General features: G+C 38.5%; 1 protein-coding gene across 2 annotated transcripts in view; it reads left to right on the forward strand.

Annotated features, from left to right (window-relative positions):
* Positions 1-18,832, forward strand: part of TNFSF11 (TNF superfamily member 11) — a 37,836-nt gene extending 19,004 nt beyond the window's left edge. Inside the window, exons 2-5 of one of the 2 annotated variants that reach the window (XM_077483191.1) lie at positions 7,031-7,126; positions 10,247-10,292; positions 10,371-10,457; positions 14,182-18,832. In XM_077483191.1, coding sequence (XP_077339317.1) covers positions 7,031-7,126; positions 10,247-10,292; positions 10,371-10,457; positions 14,182-14,609 — 657 coding nt within the window. In that variant the 3' untranslated portion in view covers positions 14,610-18,832. The remainder of the gene's footprint in view (positions 1-7,030; positions 7,127-10,246; positions 10,293-10,370; positions 10,458-14,181) is intronic. The other variant, XM_077483193.1, reaches the window with a different exon arrangement.
* The last annotated feature ends 4,842 nt before the right edge of the window (positions 18,833-23,674 follow it).

Below are 23,674 nucleotides of genomic sequence, written 5' to 3' on the forward strand. Positions count from 1 at the left end.
CTGATTCCCATACCCAAGATGGCGGCGGCAGCACCCGAGAGCCGATCGAGAGATCGGCTTCGGGTGCCGACATCGCGGGCGCGCTGGGCGGGTAAGTGTCCTTATTTTAAAAGTCAGCAGCTTCAGTATTTGTAGCTGCTGACTTTAAAAAAAAAAAACGGCAGAACTCCCGCTTTAAGTTTTTGGTTGTAACTTTACAAAATGTGAAACATTTCAAGTTATATGAATACCTTTTCATGGCACTGAATGTTTCACAATTTAAAAAATACGCATTGGGTTCAAACACATTTTTGAAGGGAGAGTATGGCTTGTATATCTATTAACGTCATGTTTTTAACATGTTGGGATAAGCTGGAACTTGAGTTGTGCTGATTATTGCAAGTCTTCAGTATTAGGCCCCTTTCACAGGATCAGACTGATCGGGTCTGCCTGTCTGTTTTTCAGGCGGACCCGATTGGGTCACCCATTGTCTTCTATAAAAAAGGCAGATGTCAGCGGACATGTGTCCACTGACATCCGAACCAACAAAATCCCATGAAAACAGACAGATGCTGATACGTTCGCCATCCATCCAGGGGGCCAGATCGGATGGGATCAGATGAAAATAGACAGGCTGCTTTCTTCTGATCTCCCCATAGAGAAGAGAGACAGGTCCATCTCTGCACAGTGAGCGGAGATGGACCTGTCGTCCACAGGGGCGGACTGACAACTCATGGGGCCCCCGGGCAATAGGAGATTATGGGGCCACACAGTAGACACAAACACACACAGTATACACAGACATGTTTCTATTGGCTGTGAAGGTACTGGAGAAGTGGGGCAGCTATAATCTCAGGATTTTTAGACCAAAAGGATGTCAGTAAGGGACATTTCAGAGACAGATGTAAAAAAAACCCACAAGTTTACATACTGTTCCTGGTTTTACTGAGGCTGATGGGGCCCCCTAGTGGCATGGGGCCCCCGGGCAGTGGCCGAGTGGCCCAATGGTCAGTCCGCCCCTCGTCGTCCACCTGTTCAGTGGGGATCAGTGGAGCGTCACTATGCTCCCTATTTAGAAAATAATAGACAAATTATTTTGGCATGTTGCCATTGATTTTGGTAGAAGCAAATTTAAGCCATAAACCAATATGACACTTTGGCTTGGGGGTGCAAGTAAATGTATTACTTTCTTGTGCCATTGTTTTAACGGCCATTACTACTTCAGGATTGTTTCCCTCCCCCAAAGAACACAAGTTGGCAAAATTTTTTTCCAATTCTGGATAAAATCAGACAATCAAAAAGAAAATAATTTAATAAGGAAGAAAAAAAATCAACAATGAAGTATAAAGAGCAGTGATAATGTCCAAGATGTTAGTATGCCATATTATAATGGGATTTTGGCCTACTAGTCATTTATTCAGATCACTAAAAGACAATAAATGCAGGGGGTTGCTGCCATTTGTACATTGTTGTTTGCCTTGGTGAACAAATCTTAAGCCTCTTGCACACCGGAGTTATAAAAGTCATGTTTTTTACTGATCTGAACAGAGATGCATTGTTGTCTATGAAACAGCTGCGTAATACATCAGTGATCAGTAATACAGCATTGAGTATAGAAACGCAAAATGAAAATATCAATTTTTTTTGTGTTTCAGTGCAGTTATTTAGACTCGTACATTGCAACATTGGCAATTAAAGGATGAAGAAGATTTTTCTGCATGTACAACACATACGCATGTTTATGCGCCTTTATGCGCATTTACACGCGATCTTTACAAAACTTTTTACCCTGGATCTTTCTGTCAAAATGACCCTAAGTATAAACATCAGTAAATTACTATGTCCATGTGAAACTGCGTTATTCAAATGCAACAATCATTTAACAGCAGAGAGAGTGTTATTACACAGGCAGTGGTTGTATTTATAAGTACAACTGAAAGAAAACTGTGATCGCATCTTGCCGGATATTATGGTTCGTGGAAACTCTAAATAGGCAAAACCAGGTTCCCATAGTGGGTTGTGCATTGTGCATCTTTTGGCTGGTTTCCTATGAGTTTATGAGGAGGAAGTGGTAGTGTAACTTTTCCTTTTAAAGAATAACATGATTCTACCTTTGCTTAAAAGTATAAATAGTATTTATTCATATACTTACTTTAGATCTTTCTGTTATTGTGTTTCTGATGTGTTTAAAGTGATACTCTTGCTGGATTTTATATATCAACTAATCAATTTGTAAATGAATGTAAAACTGGCTAAAAAATGAATTCGGAGAGTACTGGTTTAACCACTTCAGCCCCGGACCATTTTGCTGGTCAAAGACCAGACCACTTTTTGCAATTCGGCACTGCGTTGTTTAACTGACAATTGCGCAGTCATGCGACGTGGCTCCTAAACAAGATTGATGTCCTTTTTTTCCCACAAATAGAGCTTTCTTTTGGTGGTATTTGATCACCCCTGCGGTTTTTATTTTTTGCGCTATAAACAAAAATAGAGCGACAATTTTGAAAAAAAAACGCATTATTTTTTACTTTTTGTTATAATAAATATCCCCCAAAAATCTCTAAAAAAAATTTTTTCCCTCAGTTTAGGTTGATACGTATTCTTCTACATATTTTTGGTAAAAAAATCACAATAAGTGATTATTGATTGGTTTGCGCCAAAGTTATAGCGTTTACAAAATAGGGGATAGTTTTATGGCATTTTTATTAATATTTTTTTTTACTAGTAATGGCCGCGATCAGCGTTTTTTATTGTGACTGCGACATTATGGTGGACACGTCGGACATTTTTGACACATTTTTGGGACCATTGTCATTTATACAGCAATCACTGCTATATAAATGCAGTGATTCCTGTGTAAATGACACTGGCAGTGAAGGGGTTAACCAGTGGGTGGCAGTGTAGGGGTTAAGTGTTCCTAGGGGTGTGCAACTAACTGTTGGGGGCTGGGCTTTACTTTAGAGAACACTGATCTCTGCTCCAATCACATGGACTGGACTCGCGATGGCAGGGCGGCAAATTTAAAGGGACGTACAGGTACGCCCATTTGCCTACCCGTGCCATTCTGCCGACGTACATCGTCGTGCGCTGGTCGGGAACTGGTTAAGGATTCTTACTCTAAATGGTCTAAGGTTATCAGTGGTGTACCCCAGGGTTCAGTGTTGGGACCCTTACTTTTTAATATCTTTATAAATGATATAGGGTCTAGGATTAAAAGTACAATTACAGTGTTTGCAGATGACACCATGCTATGGAGTGGAATAACGTCCTTACAGGATGTATCCAACTTACAAGCCGACTTCAATGCACTCATGTTTCATTAAGCAGCTGTGTGGCAAATGATGTTTAATGTTGATAGATATAAAGTTATGCACTTGGGGGCTAAGAATATGCATGCACCATACATACTAGGGGGAGTACCACTTGGAGGAATCCATAGTGGAGAAGGATCTGGGGGTTTTGATAGATCATAAGCTTATCATCAGCATACAATGCCAAGCGAAAGTGATTCCTTTCTTGTATTAAGAGAGGAATGCACTCCAGAGAGAGAGAGAGAGAGAGAGAGAGAGAGAGAGAGAGAGAGATATAATTTTACCCCTGTACAAATCATTAGTAAGACCTCATCTGGAATATACAGTTCAGTTTTGGGCACCGGTTCTCAAAAAGGATATCGGGGGGAGAAAGTGCAGAGAAGGGTAACCAAACTGATAAGAGGCATGGAGGAACTCAGCTATGAGGAAAGAATAGAACTGAATTTATTCTCTCTTGAGAAGAGGAGATTAAGGGGGATCTGATCAACATGAACAAATATATAAGTGGTCCATATAGTGAACTTGGTGTTGAGTTATTCACTTTACGGTCATCACAGAGGACAAGGGGGCAAGATTCCATCTCGAAATAAAGAAAGTTTCTTCACAGTAAGAGCTGTAAAAATAAGGAATAGACTCCCTCCAGAGGTGGTTTTGGCCAGCTCAGTAGATTGCTTTAAAAAAGACCTGGATTCTTTCCTTAACCACTTGTGGCAGGTCGTCTCTATTGCATGAAACTATGTACCTGTACGTCATTTCATGCAATAGACAGTGGGGGATCCGCCGACCATTCCCCAGAGAGGCAGAATGGAGATCTACCTCTGTCTGCTAAGCAGAACACATATCTCTGTGCTCCCCCAGTCAGTCCACCTACCACACAGTTAGGACACACTTACCCCTTTGATTGCCCCTGGTGTTAACCCCTTCTCTACCAGTGTCATTAATACAGTAACAGTGCATATTTTTAGCACTGATCACTGTAATAATGTCACTGGTTATAAAAAAAAGTGTCAAAAGGGTCAGGTGTCTGATTTGTCCGTCGAAATGCAGTCCCACTAAAAATCGCCCATTACTATTAAAAAATAAATAAGTATAAATTCTATAAAAATATTCCATAGTTTGTAGACGCTATAACTTTTGTGCAAACTAATAAATATTTTTTTTTTTTTTAATTTGGCGCTCTTTTTTAGTTTTTAGCACAGAAAATAAAAAATGCAGAGGTGACCAAATACCACCAAAAAGAAAGTTCTATTTGTGGGAAAAAAATACACAATTTTATTTGGGTACAGCGTTGCTTGATTGTGCAATTGTCAGTTAAAGTAACGCAGTGCTGTATCACAAAAAATGGCTTGGTCATTAAGGGGGTAAAACCTTCCGGGCTGAAGTGGTTAATGTACAAAATATAACTGAGTACTAACATTTATAGGTAAAGTTGATCCAGGGAAAATCCGATTGCCTCTGGGGGGATCAGGAAGGAATTTTTTTCCACTGCTGTGGCAAATTGGATCATGCTTTGCTGGGGTTTTTCACCTTCCTCTGGATCAACTGTGGGGGAAGGATTGTTTATATGGGATTGTATGATATATGTATATATATATATATATATATATATATATATATATATATATATATATATATATTTTTTTTTTTTTTTTGGTTGAACTAGATGGACTTGTATCTTTTTTCAACCTTACTAAGTATGTAATTATGCAACTTAATCTGTTACCTGTAAAGAAGTGATTGAGTGTTTACTTCTGTCTGCATCTCTGATCGCTGCTTCGATCAGTAAAACTTATTCCTCAAAATTTACTGGGGAAATAGACACTTCCAGAAGTGTCAATGTACTAGGTCAACCACAGATTTCACTTTTTCCATATGTTCAGTAAAACTGCTTTCCCAAAATTCACTGGGAAAATAGACACTGCCAGGAGTGTCAATGTACTATGTCAACCGTAGCTTACATTGGTTCCTCATTCTCAGTAAAAATGCTTTTTTAAACTTATTTGGGAAAATAAACACTACCAGGAGTGTCAATGACTTAGGTCACCCAAAGCTTTCAGCTTTCACTGGCTCCTTCTGCTGACCTCCAAATTTTTACAGCAGACAGTAGTAATGCTGAGGTCAGCAGAACAAACCAGTCAAAGTTCTGGTGGACTAAGAGATCATTACTCTCGGAAGTATCAACAGATTTTGAGGGACCATTTCTACTGATCTGAGAGGAATAAGGTATACTGAATTTCACTCTGCCCTGTAAACACGATCGGACTTTCCACCAACAAAACCGTGGATTTTTGTTTGAAGGTTGTTGGCACAAACTTGTCTTGCATACACACGGTCACACAAATGTTGGCCAACAATTATGAATGTGGGAACGTGGTGGCTTACAAGATGTACGATGAGCCAAGAAAAAGGAAGTTCAATACCCAGTGCGGCTCCTTCTGCTTGATTCCGAGCATGCGTGAACGTTTGTGTGATGACTTGGGTACAAGTAACACAAGTTTTGTTGGCGGAAAATTCGAGAACCTGCTAGCAAACATTTGTTGGTGGAATGTCCGACAGCAAATGTTCGATGGAGTATACACATGGTCAGACTTTCCGACAACAAGCTCACATCTAACATTTCCTGTCGGAAAATCCATACGCGGCATAAGTCTTCATGGTGGGTTAAAAGTTCCTCTGGATTTTGTTGGAACAAAAATGAAAGGTCTGGTGTCACACATCACCTCCATCCCCAATGAGATACATATATACAAAGGAGTCACCCTGGGACTTTAAATGAAGTGAGTGTGGTTAGCCAATAAAGATATCATGAATATATACATATTTAATGTGATTGTAGCCGTATTAGTGCAATTGTGACAGAGAAAATTGAGTACTGTCCGTGATACTTTTTTTATTTGCACTAACATACAATTTTTCAGGATATACCCGAAAGCTTGTCCTGAAAAATTGTATGTTAGTGCAAATAAAAAAAGTATCACGGACAGTACTCAATTTTCTCTATGAATATATACAAAAATAAGTATCAATTTATTGCAACTAATCACGCATATGGAGAAAAACAGCAATGATGAACTGGCTGATAAATTGTACATACAGTGTGAAAGGGAAACATTCCCCATACAAGATAGATACATTGCATATAAAAGCAGTATACAAACATCACAATATGTGTACGCATCAGTAGTACCCAAAACTTGTTGTGAGACCATGCTTGCTCTTCAGGGGTAGATGTTTAAATGTATCTGTAATACAAATAATTAACCAAGTAAATGCATACTATACAAAGTTAAATAAGAAGGTGAGTGGTCGCAGGGGTCTAGATGTAAGGCCCCATACTCACCCATGGTTTGGGCCAGGCCATCAATTGCTAGTTTGGCAGGTGATGGAATTGCCAGTTTGCCAGTGGTTTAGACATTAATGGCTGTTACCCTTTACTACTTTACATTATGGCAAAGTGTAATTTCTTCAGTGTTGTCACATGAAAAGATATAATAACATATTTACAAAAATGTGAGAGGTGTACTCACTTTTGTGAGATACTGTAAGTGCCTGTAATAAATAAAAATAATAATACTGTGCATTAACAGAACTGTACACATACAAGCTGGCATATACTGTATATCCATGCATGTGAAAGGTAATATACTATGTATTTCCAAGCTTGTCAGTTTCTGATATATATGTCATGCTGAGTATTTCTTATCTTCTAATAGTCTTTTTTTTCTTTTTTTTTTTCATAGATGGAACCAAGATGTATGTGTGAGAAAGAGTGTGGTAAGGAAAGGTTAAAATCATGTGGAGAACTGAAAGATGCGTTACGTGCAGCAGTTCAAAAGGTATTTTCATGTAAAAATTTAATATATTTTTTTTTATTTAAGTGCCATTGCAATCAAAGACATATCGCCTAATTTCAGTAAAAGTCAAAAAGCTTAGAAGCTTTGTCCCCTTTAAGGAGATATCATTTTTTTGGTCACTGGAACAGGAAGTGGTGGGAAATATTCCTAACAGGAACACAAACAGCAATAAAAAGCTACCAGATATTGTAACTGTTCTTTACCCCAAAAGTTTTAGACTTGGGTTCTACTTTATTCTTAATTTAAACTTAAAACATAATAATAACAAGTTGTCATCTTAGTACAAGTCTTAATGCACTGAGATCAGAGAGAAAGAAAGAAATACTGTGCTCCTAACAGCAAAATAAGAACTACAAAAGTAGCAGCTATCAAAGTGTGATACACACCAAAAATACAGAGAAGAAGAAAAAAATATAGCTGCGCTAACAATGATTATCTCCCATAGGGGGAAACTTCAGTTGATGTATAAATCTCACTAATGATTAAACGTTTAAAAGAGGTGGTAAATATAAATAAAAATTATTATCAAATAATAAATTAACAAATTGATGAAAATTAATAGTAAACATTCCATAAATTAATATTCAAATCAGGGAATTAATAAATAACAATAATTTACATAATTATAAATACAGATGAATTATATAAAAGTGTAAAAATAAAATCGTGATGAAATAACCCAAAACCCAATGTGAATAAACACAAATATAGTCCAATTAATATTTGAAGAAAATCGTGCAATCTTCCATCACCGAAAAGTGCAAACACCACAAAGAATGCACGCTTACCAGATGGCAAGCGTTTATAGCTCACACAAAATACACAGCAGGGTCTCCGTGGTGGGTCTCAAATTTGTAGGACTGCCATTCAAGATCAAAAGACTCAAATTTAAGTTGTAATTTTCTGACTCCAGGTCTGCACTGCAGTTCTTGGGCAATGATTCGGGGATTACACTTTCATGAATCCAGAGGGAGTCAGTTGTGTCTAGGGTTGCCACCTCATCACTTTAAACCTGAAGACATAATTTTGAACACATGCATTTTTTATTTATATTTACCACCTCTTATAAACGTTTAATCATTAGTGAGAATTATACATCAACTGAGGTTTCCCCCTATGGAAGATAATCATTGTTAGCGCAGCTATATTTTTTTCTTCTGCTCCACTGAGATCAGAGGCCACAATACAAAATCTATGAGGATGGTCATATTTACAGTATCTCACAAAAGTGAGTACACCCCTCACATTTTTGTAAATATTTTATTATATCTTTTCATGTGACAACATGAAATGGCACGTTGTAAAGTAGTGAGTGTACAGCTTGTATAACAGTGTACATTTTCTGTCCCCTCAAAATAACTCAACACACAGCCATTAATGTCTAAACCACTGGCAACAAAAGTGAGGACACCAATAAGTGAAAATGTCCAAATTGGGCCCAATTAGCCATTTTCCATCCCACGGTGTCATGTGACTTGTTAGTGTTACATGGTCTCAGGTGTGAATGGGGAGCAGGTGTGTAAAATTTGGTGTTATCGCTCTCACTCTCTCATACTGGTCACTGGAGGTTCCACATGGCATCTCATGCCAAATAATTGTTGCTCTACATAAAGTGTGAAGTGTGAATATTGCCAAGAGCTGCAGCATGGTGGCCAAGACCACACATCGGTTTAATAGGACAGGTTCCACTCAGAACAGGCATCGCCATGGTCGACCAAAGAAGTTAAGTGCGCGGGCTCAGCATCATATCCAGAGGTTGTCTTTGGGAAAAAAGATGTATGATTGCTGCCAGCATTGCTGCAGAGGTTGAAGGGGTGGGGGTCATCCTGTCAGTGCTCAGACCATATGCTGCACACTACATAAAATTGGTCTGCATGGCTGTCGTCCCAGAAGGAAGCCTCTTCTAAAGATGATGCACAAGAAAGACCGCAAACAGTTTCCTGAAGACAAGCAGACTAAGGACGTGGATTACTGGCACTATGTCCTGTGGTCTGATGAGACCTAGATAAACTTATTTGGTTCAGATGGTGTCAAGCTGTGTGTGCGGCAACCAGGTGAGGAGTACAAAGACAAGTGTGTCTTTCCTACAGTCAAGCATGGTGGTGGGAGTGTCATGGTCTGGAGCTGCATGAGTGCTACTGGCACTGGAGAGCTACAGTTCATTGAGGGAACCATGAATGCCAACATGTACTGTGACATACTGAAGCAGAGCATGATCCCCTCCCTTCGGAGACTCGGCCGCAGGGCAGTATTCCAACATGATAATGACCCCAAACACACCTCCAAGACGGCCGCTGCCTTGCAAAAGAAGCTGAGGGTAAAGGTGATGGACTGGCTAAGCATGTCTCTAGACCTAAACCCTATTGAGCATCTTTGGGGCATCCTCAAACGGAAGGTGGAGAAGCGCAAGGTCTCTAACATCCACCAGCTCTGTGATGTCGCCATGAGGAGTGGAAGAGGACTCCAATGGCAACCTATGAAGCTCTGGTGAACTCCATGTTCAAGAGGATTAAGGCAGTGCTGGAAAATAATGGTGGCCACATAAAATATTGTCATTTTGGGCCCAATTTGGACATTTTCACTTAGGGGGGGTACTCATTTTGTTGCCAGAGGTTTAGACATTAATGGCTGTGTTGAGTTATTTTGAGGGGACAGCAAATTTACACTGTTATACAAGCTGTATTATTTCTTCAGTGTTGCCACATGAAAAGGTATAATAAAATATTTACAAAAATGTGAGGGATTTACTCACTTTTGTGAGATACTGTGTGTGTGTGTATATATATATATATATATATATATATATATATATATATATATATATATATATATATATATAGTCTTCTTCACTATATGGACACTTAGTTTAACCTTAAACAACAATGATTTACAATGATTTATAACTGACTAACCCAGTTAACTGCCCAATCCATATTTGGTGAACATGAGGAGCGGACACGTCCTTTAAACTGTGATATGTCCCAGCCTTTGTCAGTCTCTCTAGTGTTTTTTTTTCTTTTGATTGTCAGATGCAAATTGACCAGTGGGTCAGTCAACTGAACTGTATTTCAAGTGTACATTTTTGTTGTTTTTAACCTTTAGGAGATACAAGCACTAAATGCACAGAAACAGTCTCATGTAGGGAATGGTAAGTTGGATTCTATTAAAATGATAATTTTTTTAGCACATTTGACACTTTACTTATACAGTTTTTTTTCCTTCTAAGCTTTTACAGAGGTCTCAAGTCACCCCAGGAGCCACAATCATCAGAGTTGGCCAGTTGCTCATCTTACATTTGTCAACAGTACACAAAGTAAGTGTTATTAAACTTTAGCTCTTGTAAGATATGCTATAGTAATGTGTAATGATCCCAGCTGTGACTTATTTGATCTTTCAATATGTGTGAAAAAGGAGAAAGGTAATTTTCCCACAAGAACCGTTGCATTGTTTTCTTTTTTATTCTTTTTTTTTTTTTTTTTTTTTAAATTCATCTATGGCTGTACCCATTCGAGAGGAGTCGATCTAGTGATTGACTCCTCTTGAACTGGACTTCTGGAAAATTAGTGTTTGATCAGCTTCAGTACTGATCAGTGTATTCAGAGAGCGGAGAAGTCCCGCTGTCAGAATACAATAGCGCAGCGGGAGGATTTCCCCATCCACCTCAAATTTGTGGTTGGGGCAATCTGTTCAGTTTTTTTCAATCATCCTGCTGGCTCAATAATGTACAGTATGGCCAGCTTCAGACTCCAGACTGGTGAAGAGCTAAGGAAAGCTCTTCCTTAGTTCTGATGTACCACATTAGCATTATGTGGGGGTTCCTACAAAGCCAAGAGTTTTTTGAACTAATTGGCACCTGTCATAAACAAAAGCAACACAGAAAAGTTTTATCAGTGTATGGGGGTACTTGCTTTCATACTTTTTTTAACTGCATAGTTTATTTCACATAAAGCATATTAAATAACATTTTCTTTTGTTTTGGGTAGTATTTATTTCACAAGACGTCCATGACCAGGGCAATTAGCAGTATTTTGAGTGACCTCAATTTTACTTTCAGTGGTTCTTTCAGACAAATCCAATATCTTTCTCATCTGACCACCCAGACACAGGGTCTCTGAATATACACAGTAATGCTTTTGACCATAACTTGGCTAAACGGATTCTGTGATTTTAACCAAACCATAGAATGCTTTGCCAAAAGACTGTTGAGATATTTTTATATTCCTCTTTAAATATATATTTTTTGCTGGATTCCATTCTCCTGTCCTAAAAAAAATACAGACCACTCAATGGCCTGTCTAATTACCCAACAAAAACATCCTCTAACCTGATTTTATTAATTATTTAACATTTTAGAAAAGTCTTTTATGAAAAGAAAAAGTTCATTTTGTAAATATCTGCAGTTATACTGGATAATTACATTGTTAATGTATGTATGAGCTGCTGCAAACATGATCATCAAGATCATATATAAATCTCCCTGATAATTGCTAAGCTTCTATGGACTTGACAAAGCTGTAGAGGGCAGATCACCTATATGCACCTATATGCAGAGGCAAGTACAGGTATAACTGCAGGTGTCTAAAATTGTAACCTTTAAGAAAGAAAACGACTGAAAATATGAACAAAATATTCTGAGTGGCTGTTGCTAGCAATAATAAAGCAGACCATTTAGGCTCCTTCAAATAGCTAGAAAAAAATAAATAAATGCGGCGCTGGTCTCAAAAACGAATTAGTTTGGGTAGTATGAGTGAAATACATACATAAACCAAAATATAATATTATCTAGTGAATATGTGCAATAGTACGTAAACTATAGTAATTCGTATATAGATAACCATACATGTATTATAGCAGTACAGGGGGTCCCTGGGTTACAAACAAGATAGGGACTGTAGGTTTGTTCTTAAGTTGAATCTGTTTGTAAGTCGGAAAAGGTACATTATTTTAAGTGTAGCTCCAGCCAAAAAATCTATTTTTAAGCTTTTTGGATAACATAGGGAAGGGTTATCACCCCTGTAACATTTGTTTAGCTGTCGGTGCCCCTGTACAGAAGATTTCACCTCACTTTCTGTCCCAATGATAATTGGATTTTGAAAATTTTGGGCTGTTAGGGAAACAAGGACTGGTGATAAAGCATATGTGGAGACTCCTTTTTCCTATATTAACTCTTACAGGAGAGAATTTCCTTCCTAGAGGTAGATTTCCTCTTACTTCTTGTTATCTCCCTCCGTTTGTAAGTAGGAGTCGTTTGTAAGTCAGATGTTTGTAAGTAGGGGACCCCCTGTACAATTTATCAATATGCAAAAAATCTATACAATTCATCAATGTGCAAAAATAAAGTGCAAATGGAAAAATATGTACAAAGAATATAAAGTGCTAAAATGCAAAAAAAATGTTCACTAATGAATAACAAAGTCCATTTGTGATCCGGAGAACAACAGATCCCAGAATAACCACTTTGTCAATCCTTTTTTGAAAGTAATTGTGCAACTAGTTAATTAATGACACCCAGTGCGAATCCTTCACCATCCACACCAAACTGAAAAATGGCTGACCAAATTATAAATCTGCAAATCGATGCACAGTGGTTGATACACACGCGCCTAGTGCTTAATCTGATCTCCTGCATAAGAATCCACTCAGGCTCATCTTGACAACATATGGAGAAAGGAAGGAGGACCTCCATAGCGTAACACTGTTTTAAAACTGAACTTTTATTAAAAGCATAAACAGATCACACTGGGTGTTATTAATTAGCAAGGTGCACAATTACTTTCAAAGAAGGTTGACAAAGTGGTTATTCTGGGACCTGTTGTTCTCCGGATCATAAATTGACTTTGTTATTCATTAGTAGATATTATTTCTTTACACTTTTGCACATATTTTTAGCACATTATATTCTTTGCACATATTTTGGCATGTGCACTTTATTTTTGCACATTGATGATGAATTGTATTGCTATATTGATATAGTACATGTATGGTTATCTATATATGAATTATTCTTGTTTGCATACTATTGCACATAGTCAGTAGATATTATTATATTTTGGTTTATGTATGTATTTCACTAATACTACCCAAACTAATTCATTTTTGAGACCAGCGCCGCATTTATTTATTTTTTCTAGCTATTTGAAGGAGCCTAACCGGTCTGCTTTATTATTGCTAGCAACAGCCATTGAGTCCGCGGGACCCGCAATCGCGTTCACGACCAGCGGGCGCCCCTTAAAGGGCAACATACGGGTACATGATTCTGCCTGTACATGCCCTTCTGCTGACGTATATCATCGTGAGGCCGTCGGGAAGTGGATGATCAATGTTCTAAGGATAATATTCTTGTTCTTTTTCATCCAAGTAAAGAGAATAATGCACTATAGTGCTTTTCTTAGAACACAGTTTCAAGATAAAAATCAGCTACTTCTGGTGTTACATATGCAATTTGGTGCACAGGTACCCATATATAGGAACCTATTCTAGACATTTACGTTTTACTCTTAAGCCTCGTACACACAATGCGATTGTTGGCCAACTGAGCATCTGATTTTTGTCAAAAGGGCGTGTGCCAGGATCTTGTCTTGTATACTAATGGTACACAACTGTTGTGTAACAAACACAAACATAGTGGCGTACTACGAGGAATTTGAGCTCTTGAGCGCCACCCTTTGGGCCCCTTCTGCTAATTTTGAGTTTGGTGAGCATTGATTCCGAGCTTTCAACTTTTGTGTGAGGGACTTGTGTATTGACCATCAGAAAATCTGACAGCCAACCGTTGTCCACCGAAAATTTTCTAGCATGTCATCCAACATTTGTTGGCAGAAAGTTGGATAACAATTGTCAAAAGGAGCGTACTAACGGTCAGATTGTAGGACAACAGTCTGTCAACAGACAATCCCCTGCCAACAATCTGATCGTGTGTACGAGGCTTTAGACTCTGAAGGTTTCTATTCCAATGTAATGCTTTGTGTTAATGAGTACATAAATATCACAGTGATTTTACAGTATTGCTACTACATATTAATTCTTTTTTCTTTCAGCAGACAGCCAAAGAGTAGAGCAGCTTTATTCCTGGAACTATAAAGAAGGTTGGGGCCACCTACAAAATATGAGCTACCACAATGGGACATTAACAGTCTTACAAGACGGATACTATTTTGTCTATGCTAATATTTGCTTTAGACGACATAAAGCAGCACTGAAGATTTCCCAGGATACCTTGCAACTGATGCTTTATGTCAAAAAATTGACTAAGAGTGGAGACCAAAAGACTTTACTGAAGGGAGGAAAAAGTGAAGTTTGGCCAAAAGAGTCATTATATAACTTTTATTGTGTCTACAAAGGAGGTGTCTTCAAACTGGTTGCTGGGGAGGGGATACTTATTACAGCCTCTAATACAGCCTTAATTGACCTTTCTCAAGAAGCAACTTATTTTGGGGCCTTCAAAATTCTTGACATATACCTCTAATACCTACTTATTATTCTTTTTAGCAAGTATGAAATATAGCAGTGCACCTTTTCCCAAACTGTTGGTTTGCACTGTCCTGAAATACTGGACATAAGTCCTGGAAAGATAATTCTTTTAGTAGAGGTACATGTTATATTTATAGGACAGTAAATCTTATGTGCCTTATTTATTCATCAAAACATTTTGAACAATCTTCCAATAGGTATTTTTCTGTAAATATATTGAGGGCCTATGTTCTGAGGAAGTTTTTGTAAATACTCATTATTCTGAGTTCAGACATATAGTAATCATGCTGGCATGAGATTCTACTTTGTTGATTCATGTTTTTGTTAAAGCTCCAAATGTACGAAGCATGTAACCATTTCTTTGTTATTGTTAAATTGTAAATGTTCAGGAGTCATAGGAGCCCTTTCACACAGACTTTACAATCAGGTCCACCTGTCAGTTTTTCAGGCAGACCTGATCAAAATCTCCATGCAGCTCGATTGGAAGGTGGATGTAAACTGACTTGTGTCCAGTTGCAACTGCTTATCTCCAAGTCTGTCCAAGTCCAGAAAAAACAGTAGAAAAGGACTGCATTCATTTCCATTTCTGTGGACCTAAATGTGACAGATCAGAGGTAGCCTGATGTAAACAGACAGCAGAGTACGTTTACACCCAGCCTCCCGTAAAGCAATCATGAGTCCACCCATGTCCACCAGACACAAACTGAAGGGGCGCAGATGTAAAAAACTGACATTCTGTGCTGTTTGGCTCCAGTTCAGCAGGGAATCTACTCACAGATCCCCTGCTGATCAGAGCAGACTGGCTCTGTGTGAAAGAGTCCTTAGAGTACTTTATACAAGAGTATATATAATATTTTAGATTTAAAGTTTTTTAGTTAGCATTTTATATTTTAACATTATGGTCACAAGAAAAGCTGAGTTCTCCATTCAGAGGGTAGCTTCACTCTGAAAGTGAAGACATGAAAAAACAAAGAAGAGCTAAATGCGGGAAATATAACCAAACATAAATAATGATGTTTTGGTACCGTCAGGAACTCAAGTGGTATGGCCTTAGCTTTTTTAATGGAAATAGGACAGAATGATGTAAGGTAGGCTACCCATGTTTTCCTAATGTATTGTTTGTTCATCTTTGTCATTGATTTGGATATCATTTTAGAAACAACCACATTTTAATGATGTGTTGGTTCTCTTGTTGCAAATTCACCAAATCTTTTTCTGAGTACAATTGCATTTTGGTTTGATCTACTTTATGGCTAGACCAGCTTAAATTTTAAGGTAAAGGTGGGTTACAGTTTTCTTTTATATTCTTGAAGGAGCAGATATTGCCTAAATTTGTCTGAGTAAAATCATTGAAGCCTTTTTTTTATAAGGAAATTTGAATTCTTTACACAATTTCCTTGTTTGACACTTTTGTCAGCCTGTACCCCAGCCACGTGCCACTTTTTAAACGAAAATCTAACTGGCATACTATAAAAATAATGAACTTGAATGTTTGAACAAAAGTTCTTTATTTTCCTGTAAAAAGTGGTGTTTTCATGTCCATGTATGGCCAAATATAAATATGACATGTTTTAATAAAACGTGGCACAAACAACTAGAAAACAGCAAATGACAAACTGTAAAATTGTTAAACTGACAAATTCTCCCAGTGAACAAAACCATCTAACATGCTTTCATTAATAGGACAAAAAAGGTAAAAGAAGACATTTTCAACTAAAAGTGACATAAACAGCTTTCAACCTCTTATAAAAAAGCCCCCAGTATATTGCCAAGAGGCAATGAGGCTAATATTCGTTCCCAGAACAAGTGTGCGGCAGTGGGCAACCTAGATGCAAGTTTAAGCTGGATGTAGGTGGGAGAAGGTACTAATTACGAAATGAGTACAGTCAATTAATACAAGTGTTCAACTCATTGTTACATTACTCTGACAGATGAGGACCAACAAAATAAGAAATGATCTTATCGTGTAATCGTGTTACAATCGTGTAAGACGATTGATCCTAGCAAAGTGGTACTCCATTGGGTGGTCTTGTGCTTGCAAGTTATGGAAGTCAAGCTTTGTGCCAGTTGTTCTATCCAGGGTTGCCAGATTTATGTAAAATAAAGGACCGTTAGTAAAAACACAGTTGCTCATGGCCTTAATGTCTGATAACAGGAGTAAGAAACCTGTGATATATTTTTTTTACTGCACTGAAATTACATGGTGGCCTCAATCCACACTTTGTACAGTGTGCTTGTGGTGACATGCGGGTTGGGGCGTGTATATGACCCATGTCCGTCCATGCATTTCCTACCATGCTAGAGAGGAGAGAGTAGGGGCCTTCACTTTGTTCTGGAGTTCCCCTAGCTCTTCCCTACCCTGTCCAGTCAGACAGCCGGCTGCAACAGAGAGAGCACTGCTGGCTAGGAGCTGAGCAAGAGGCAAACTTTGACAACCTACCTACTTTGCTTACTTGATACTTATTGTGTCTGCCATACTGATACTTCTATCCAAAGGCAAGTTGACTTACATCAGCACAAATAATTAAATTGGAAATATACACTGCAAATGTGGTTTGAATATCTTTCCCCAAAAAAGACATCTCTTTATCACAATCACTCTTTACCAGCTGAGAATAGTACATTTAGCTGCATTCTCAGGATTTGCATTTTCCCCCAGCAGTCTGTCAGTATTAAGCATGCAGTATTTAATATTTAGCACAACATGCTTTGTTCTCTTTGTCGTACGAGCTGACATTTTCAGTGAACAATTTTATCCATTCAGCTTTGCTAGATAAACTTTGTTAAGTATGTGGGTGAGTTTTGACAGGAAGAGCTTTGCTCCCACTTAATCCCTTATAGCAAATGTGTTTGTAGTAGATATGACATTTTAAACAATGCAGCTGGGTGCCAAGTATATTGAATCAATTAAGAAAATACTATTTTTTTATGTTGTATTTCAAAGTAATTTCTTTCATTGGCAATATGACTTTTTCAATCCATGTTTTCAGTAATTGTTTCTTGAAATGTATTACTATTTCTATTTTGTATCACGTACACTTCCATTGTTTTGTTTTAATTTGATTTAAAAAAATGTGTTTTATGTCTAATGCAGGGGCATGCGATGCAATTAGGGGGCCTGTGTGCAAGATCAAAAGTGGGCCCTAGAGGCTCAGAAAGGAAGGACAATCTGATGGACAGTCGGGGGTGATCATTGCTGCAGTGGGGGCAGGTAAAAGCACCGATCTCCCTGTATGGCTTTCAATAAAGCAGCTGTAGTCATCGGGAGGGAGAGGAGGAGAAGTGGATTTCAGCTGCTTAATTGAAAGCCATATAGGGAGATTGGTGCTAGTAACTGCCCCCACCTCCTCACCGATCACCCTCAACTGTCAAATTTCATAAAGTACCAACCAGGGACTGATCATCCTAGGTTGTACTGTGGGTCAGAGCACAGTGCTCCCCCCCCTTTGGGGCCAATGTGCAGTGAACACCTTGCGCCCATGGATGATACCCCACTGGTCTAATGCAAGAAGCCTAACTTGAAGAACTATTCCAAGGTACTCCGGCCAAGCCCCATCTATCTGTCTGTCTATCTATCTGGACCTCAGCATTCATTGACATAAGGAATCAGGGCCCTTACAAACTATGACTTGTTTAAGTAGGCTTCTGGTGATCTTAGCTATGAGTGGGAGGCCCACAAGTTGTATTAGCCCTCAGTGGTTTTAGATTTAACACATTGAGCACAGTAAAGTAAATAATACTCAGTAAACTACTTGGTAACATTCTTACCTCTGCACCAGCAGTTTACAACTTTCAATGCTTTTCAGTGCTGCTTCTCTAAACTTCTGGTCTTCATAGGAAGAGTTAACAGTGGGCAGTGCAGTATTCATCCAGTTTATTAGCTTTAAGAAGAGAGGGAGAGGGGGAGGAGGAGGGTTGTGCCTTGCTTCTAAGCTATGGGGACGTGTGTTTCTATTGATGACACAGCTCTAATCCCTGCATGAAAAGGTGGTTCTATAGTAGTGATGGTGAACCTTGGACCCCAGATGTTTTGGAACTACATTTTCCATTATGCTCAACTACTCTGCAGAGTGCATGAGCATCATGGGAAATGTAGTTCCAAAACATCTGGGGTGCCAAGGTTTACCACAACTGCTCTATAGGATGCAGTCACTGAATATCATATTATGACATGCTAAACCAACAAACGATTTAAATAAATATGTGCAATCAACTCCACCATGTTGTATGTGTGTAGATGCATTGGAACAAAACCATTTGTAAAATCCTAATCATTTTGACTACTTATTTAATATGATAATACAAAGAGTGAGGATGCACAGTAAGATTTAAAAACATTTTACAGTGAATATATTATTGAAATAGGATTTAATTGGGTTACTTGCATCACTTAATTAAAATGTATTTAAACCTCAAATATATTTTTTCACTATATTTGGCGTTATGCCTCACTTTATATAGTTTTTCCAAGAAAATGACTTCTTACCTGGACATCCTGCCAGTAACACCACTTCCTGTTGCATGCCGACAATTCTAATCACTTACAAGCGTACATCACATTCAGGATTCAATAAGTGAAATTTATTTTCCTATAGGAATAATCGATTTGTAGTCAACAACCTGTTTGATAATTATGTCAAAAATTAGCAAGTGGATTTCGGTTGATAGTTAAAATACTTTTGTAATTTATGAGAATACCATGCAAACTGATCAATCAAAAAGACAATCTCATATGCGAACAAAGTATCTCAGTGCTGTACTGCCAATTCGTACAAAAGATCAATCATTTTCCACCCTGGCCAATTGACTCCATTTGATCTAATCCACTCTAAATCAAGTCTATATTGGGCATAAGATAAATTATGGCAATTAAATTTTTTTGTGCATTTGTTTATTTTTGATTGAATTTTAACATCAATCATGTAGCAAAATCAAAGCTTGTGTGGCCACCATAAACCACTTCCTTGCAATAAGCAGGAAGTTGTCCACCTGCCATGCATACTAGTTCCATTGGGTCTGCAGGAGGGCATGTGACCTGATAGACAGCTAGACAGCCCAATAGCAAAGGATTACAAAGTGTAGGCTGACAACACTGCTGCTAATTGTGAAGTGTTGGCTCAGTTATGCCAGCTTGCAACGAGAGGTATTACATACGGTACACTCTAAATAGATCCAGATGAAGCAATGTTCTGTCAAGAAACCCTAGAATCTAATAATAAAAACAGCAATCCAACTTCCAGTTCTGTTTCTATTGATTTTAGACATTCTATTATGTTCATAGCCAAGAGTTATGTAGTTTGCTTTATGAAGGATAATAGACCCATAAACATGTAAAGAAACCAATTATTTGCTAATACAGTTACCAGAAAAAGTCTTTATCATAGGATAAACTAGGTTTACAGAATTTACTATCATAATGTAAGAATATATGTTCAAGTGTATTAATAATCTCAATTAAAAATGGTGTCTTTTGTATTTCTACAATGCAAACACATATACAGTATACAGTTTATACATTGGTGCATCATACAATTGTGAATCATCTAGGTGATACATAACAAACATTATAATAATTTAAAGATATGAAGTTTAGTGCTGACAACAAAAGCAATTTATGTCAATATTTAGCTACATTTATTTTGCTATTAGTCTTGTTCTGAATATATTTTGTCATATACATATTACATTTTTATGTTTATGTGGTTTTATGTTTCACTTTTGGCTGTAAATATATTTAACTTGTGCTCTTTGTACATATAATTTTTGTATTTGCAGCTAAAGAACTGTTCATTAAATTTAATATATTTTGTTAACACGTGTTAACGATTCCTTGTTTTGTGAGAGTTCATAACTTAAACATGTACTGCATACATGAGCACAACATTCCAATACAGTATATGTTTTAATTCGATGTACATATGGCTAAATTAAGAATTACCCTATATATAAAATCTGGTAAACTTTCTGGGCACCATGATTCCTTCTGCCAGTTGCTACATCACTACAGGTCACAGTAGTTGTAAGTACTGATTTAACCACTTGCCGCCTGCCCTATAGGCAATTGACGGTGGCAAAGTGGTTTCATAATCCTGATCGGACGTCATGACGTGATCAGGATTATGAGCCGCTGCGCGCCCCCGGGGGCGCGCATCGCGGCGATCGTTGTTGCGGGGTGTCAGTCTGACACCCGGCAACTACGATCTCGGTAAAGAGTCTCCGACGGAGACTCTTTACCACGTGATCAGCCGTGTCCAATCACGGCTGATCACAGTGTAAATGGGAAGAGCCGGTGATCGGCTTTTCCTCACTCACGTCTGTCAGACGCGAGTAGAGGAGAGCCGATCGGCTGCTACTCTGACAGGGGGGGTCTGTGCTGATCGATTATCAGCACAGCCCCCCCCCCCCGAGGATGCCCACACTGGACCACCAGGGACGCCACCAGACCACCAGGGAAAAGGTAATCGTCACTAGACCACCAGGGATGCCAGTCAGCACAATGGATGCCAATCAGTGCCCATAATGGATGCCAATCAGTGCCCACAATGGGCATCACTGATTGGCATGCATTATTGTTTGGCCCTGATTGGCATCCATTAGTACAGTATAACACCAATGCCGCCTATGAGTGCCCACCTGTGCCGCCTATTAGTGCCCACCTGTGCCGCCTATCAGTGCCCACCCATGCCCATCTGTGCCGCCTAGCCATGCCCATCTGTGCTGCCTATCCATGCCCATCTGTGCTGCCCATCCATGCCAATCCGTGCCAGCTATCAGTGCCAATTTGTGCCACCTATCAGTGTCCATCCGTGTCGCCCATCCGTGCCGCCTATCAGTGCCACATATCAGCGTCCATCAATGCCACCTCATCAGTGCCACTGCCTTGGTGCCACATCATTGGTGCCCATCAGTGCCGCCTTATCAGTGCCCATCAGTGTAGCCCCATCAGTGCCCATCAGTGAAGGAGAAAACGTACTTATTTACAAAGTTTTGAAACTGAAACCAAAAAAAAAATTTTTTTTCAAAATTTTCGGTATTTTTTATTTGTAGCGCAAAAAATAAAAACCGTAGGAGGTGATCAAATACCACCAAAAGAAATCTCTATTTGTGGGAAAAAAATGATAAAAATTTCATTTGGGTACAGTGTAGCATGACCGCGCAATTGTCATTCAAAGTGCGACAGCGCTGAAAGTTCAAAATTGGTCTGGGCAGGAAGGTGTTTAAGTGCCCGGTATTGAAGTGGTTAATTGTGTGCATGTAACTTTAGATTATTTATTAGTAATATGTTAATGTATAACTGTTGGAATACAATGTTCATTTGTATTGTATGCAACAACTACATCAATATCAGTATTCCATAAATATACAGTCTTCAAGCAATAGATGGCAGTGTTTATAAGTTTGTAGCTCCATCTAGGGTTAAACTCTATATCTTTTCTCTGTAATAAAGTTCCTGTTTCCTGTCTGCAGTTAAGCAGCAAAGCCCATGTGGACTGTGCACTATCTGTTCTGTAGGGCTATATATAGAATTTCTAACAGGTTAAGGTCCCAGGCATAACCCAGACACCCAGAGAAAAGCTGAAAACCAAGTCATACCTAGCTACAGTAGATAAGTGCAAGATACAGCAACAGAAAGAAGCCACAGTAAAGAAAATGGCCAGTAACACAGCTGCAACAAAGCTTTCATTTGCAAATCTGGCAAACCAGAACTACCAGTCTTGGAAATTCAAGATAAAAAATGCTGCTATAAAGAGAAGGTATGTGGAAATGTATAGATTAAGTTAGGCCAGAACACTCTTCCAATGAGTGGATAACGAAAGTCCAAACATCTCAGAGCACAGTCTCTCTTAGCATAGAAGATGATTAAATCATACATATACTGTATGTAAGTGTGAAACTGCTAGAGAAATGTGGAAGGATTACAATAGGTGTATGAAAGAGCTAAGCTCAGCAAAAAACTGTATTTGATTAGAAAGCTATACCAAACCAAGCTGATGAAAGGCCAAGATATGCAGGATTACATAAGGCACATCTAAAAATGGTTGAACACCTGAGAGGTACCTGAGAAGAAACAAAAGATTATTATGTTGCAGCACTATTACTAAGTGGCTTACCAGAAAGGTATGAAACACTTGTCACAACACTCAATGCACATCCAGATGATGAACTGACATGGGAATATGTTAAGGGCAAGCTTATGGATGAATAGAAGCATAAAACAGAAAGCATTAATAGTGATGGTGCTTCTATCACAGAGTTTTCTTTAAAGACAAAAAATAGGAATAAAAACAGTAAAAACATGCAACAACAACAACAACAACAAAAAAACACCTAAATGTTTTGTGAGCAACAAACAAGGTCATTTAAAAGCAGATTGCAAAATCTTAAAAAAGGAACCCAAGGGGCCACCAGCTAAGTGAAGTATCAATGGGTTTATTACGATTAAAAAGCCAAATGCAAACTCACAGAAATACAAAATCAAATACCTTATCTGAAGCCATGCCACATTGGATGAAAACCGTCCACCAGAAGGGCCGCTTGTGACAGCAAACAGCATGTAGTCAGTGAGGAAGCCAAGTTCAATGTTCCAGGAGGTGAGGAGAGCCACTGAGGGACACAAGGCAGGATGTGATGTCAAAGCTGGTTGCAGGCTGGTTGCTATGGTGATGCATTTCGGAACTCCTATTGGTTTCTTTCCCAAACCAATTGATGATTGCAGAATCTGGAAAGCTAGAATGCAAAAACAAACTAAATTACAAAGGGCCAAGAGTGTGAAGGAATAAAATGATTTTGCTTCAGATAATTAATATGTTTTTCAATCCACAAATTGTACCACATCTTTACAGGCATGGTCTGTTGATTAAGGAGCTATGAGTCACTTGACAAATGTCATACATTTCTTTATTCACCTTGACCAGAATAAAACTGAAAAAATCACCACAGCTAATGGGCAAATAATGGAATCAGAAGGAAAAGGAGACAGTTTTCCTCACTGTTGTATTTCCCAGAGTGTCACCAGAAAGTTACCTGTGAAAAACGTCCTCTATGTCCCTTCTCTTGAAA

Source organism: Lithobates pipiens, unplaced genomic scaffold (genome assembly GCF_037356315.1).
Source record: "Lithobates pipiens isolate NorthernLeopardFrog02 unplaced genomic scaffold, aLitPip1_a1.2 Scaffold_16, whole genome shotgun sequence".
NCBI lineage: Eukaryota > Metazoa > Chordata > Amphibia > Anura > Ranidae > Lithobates > Lithobates pipiens.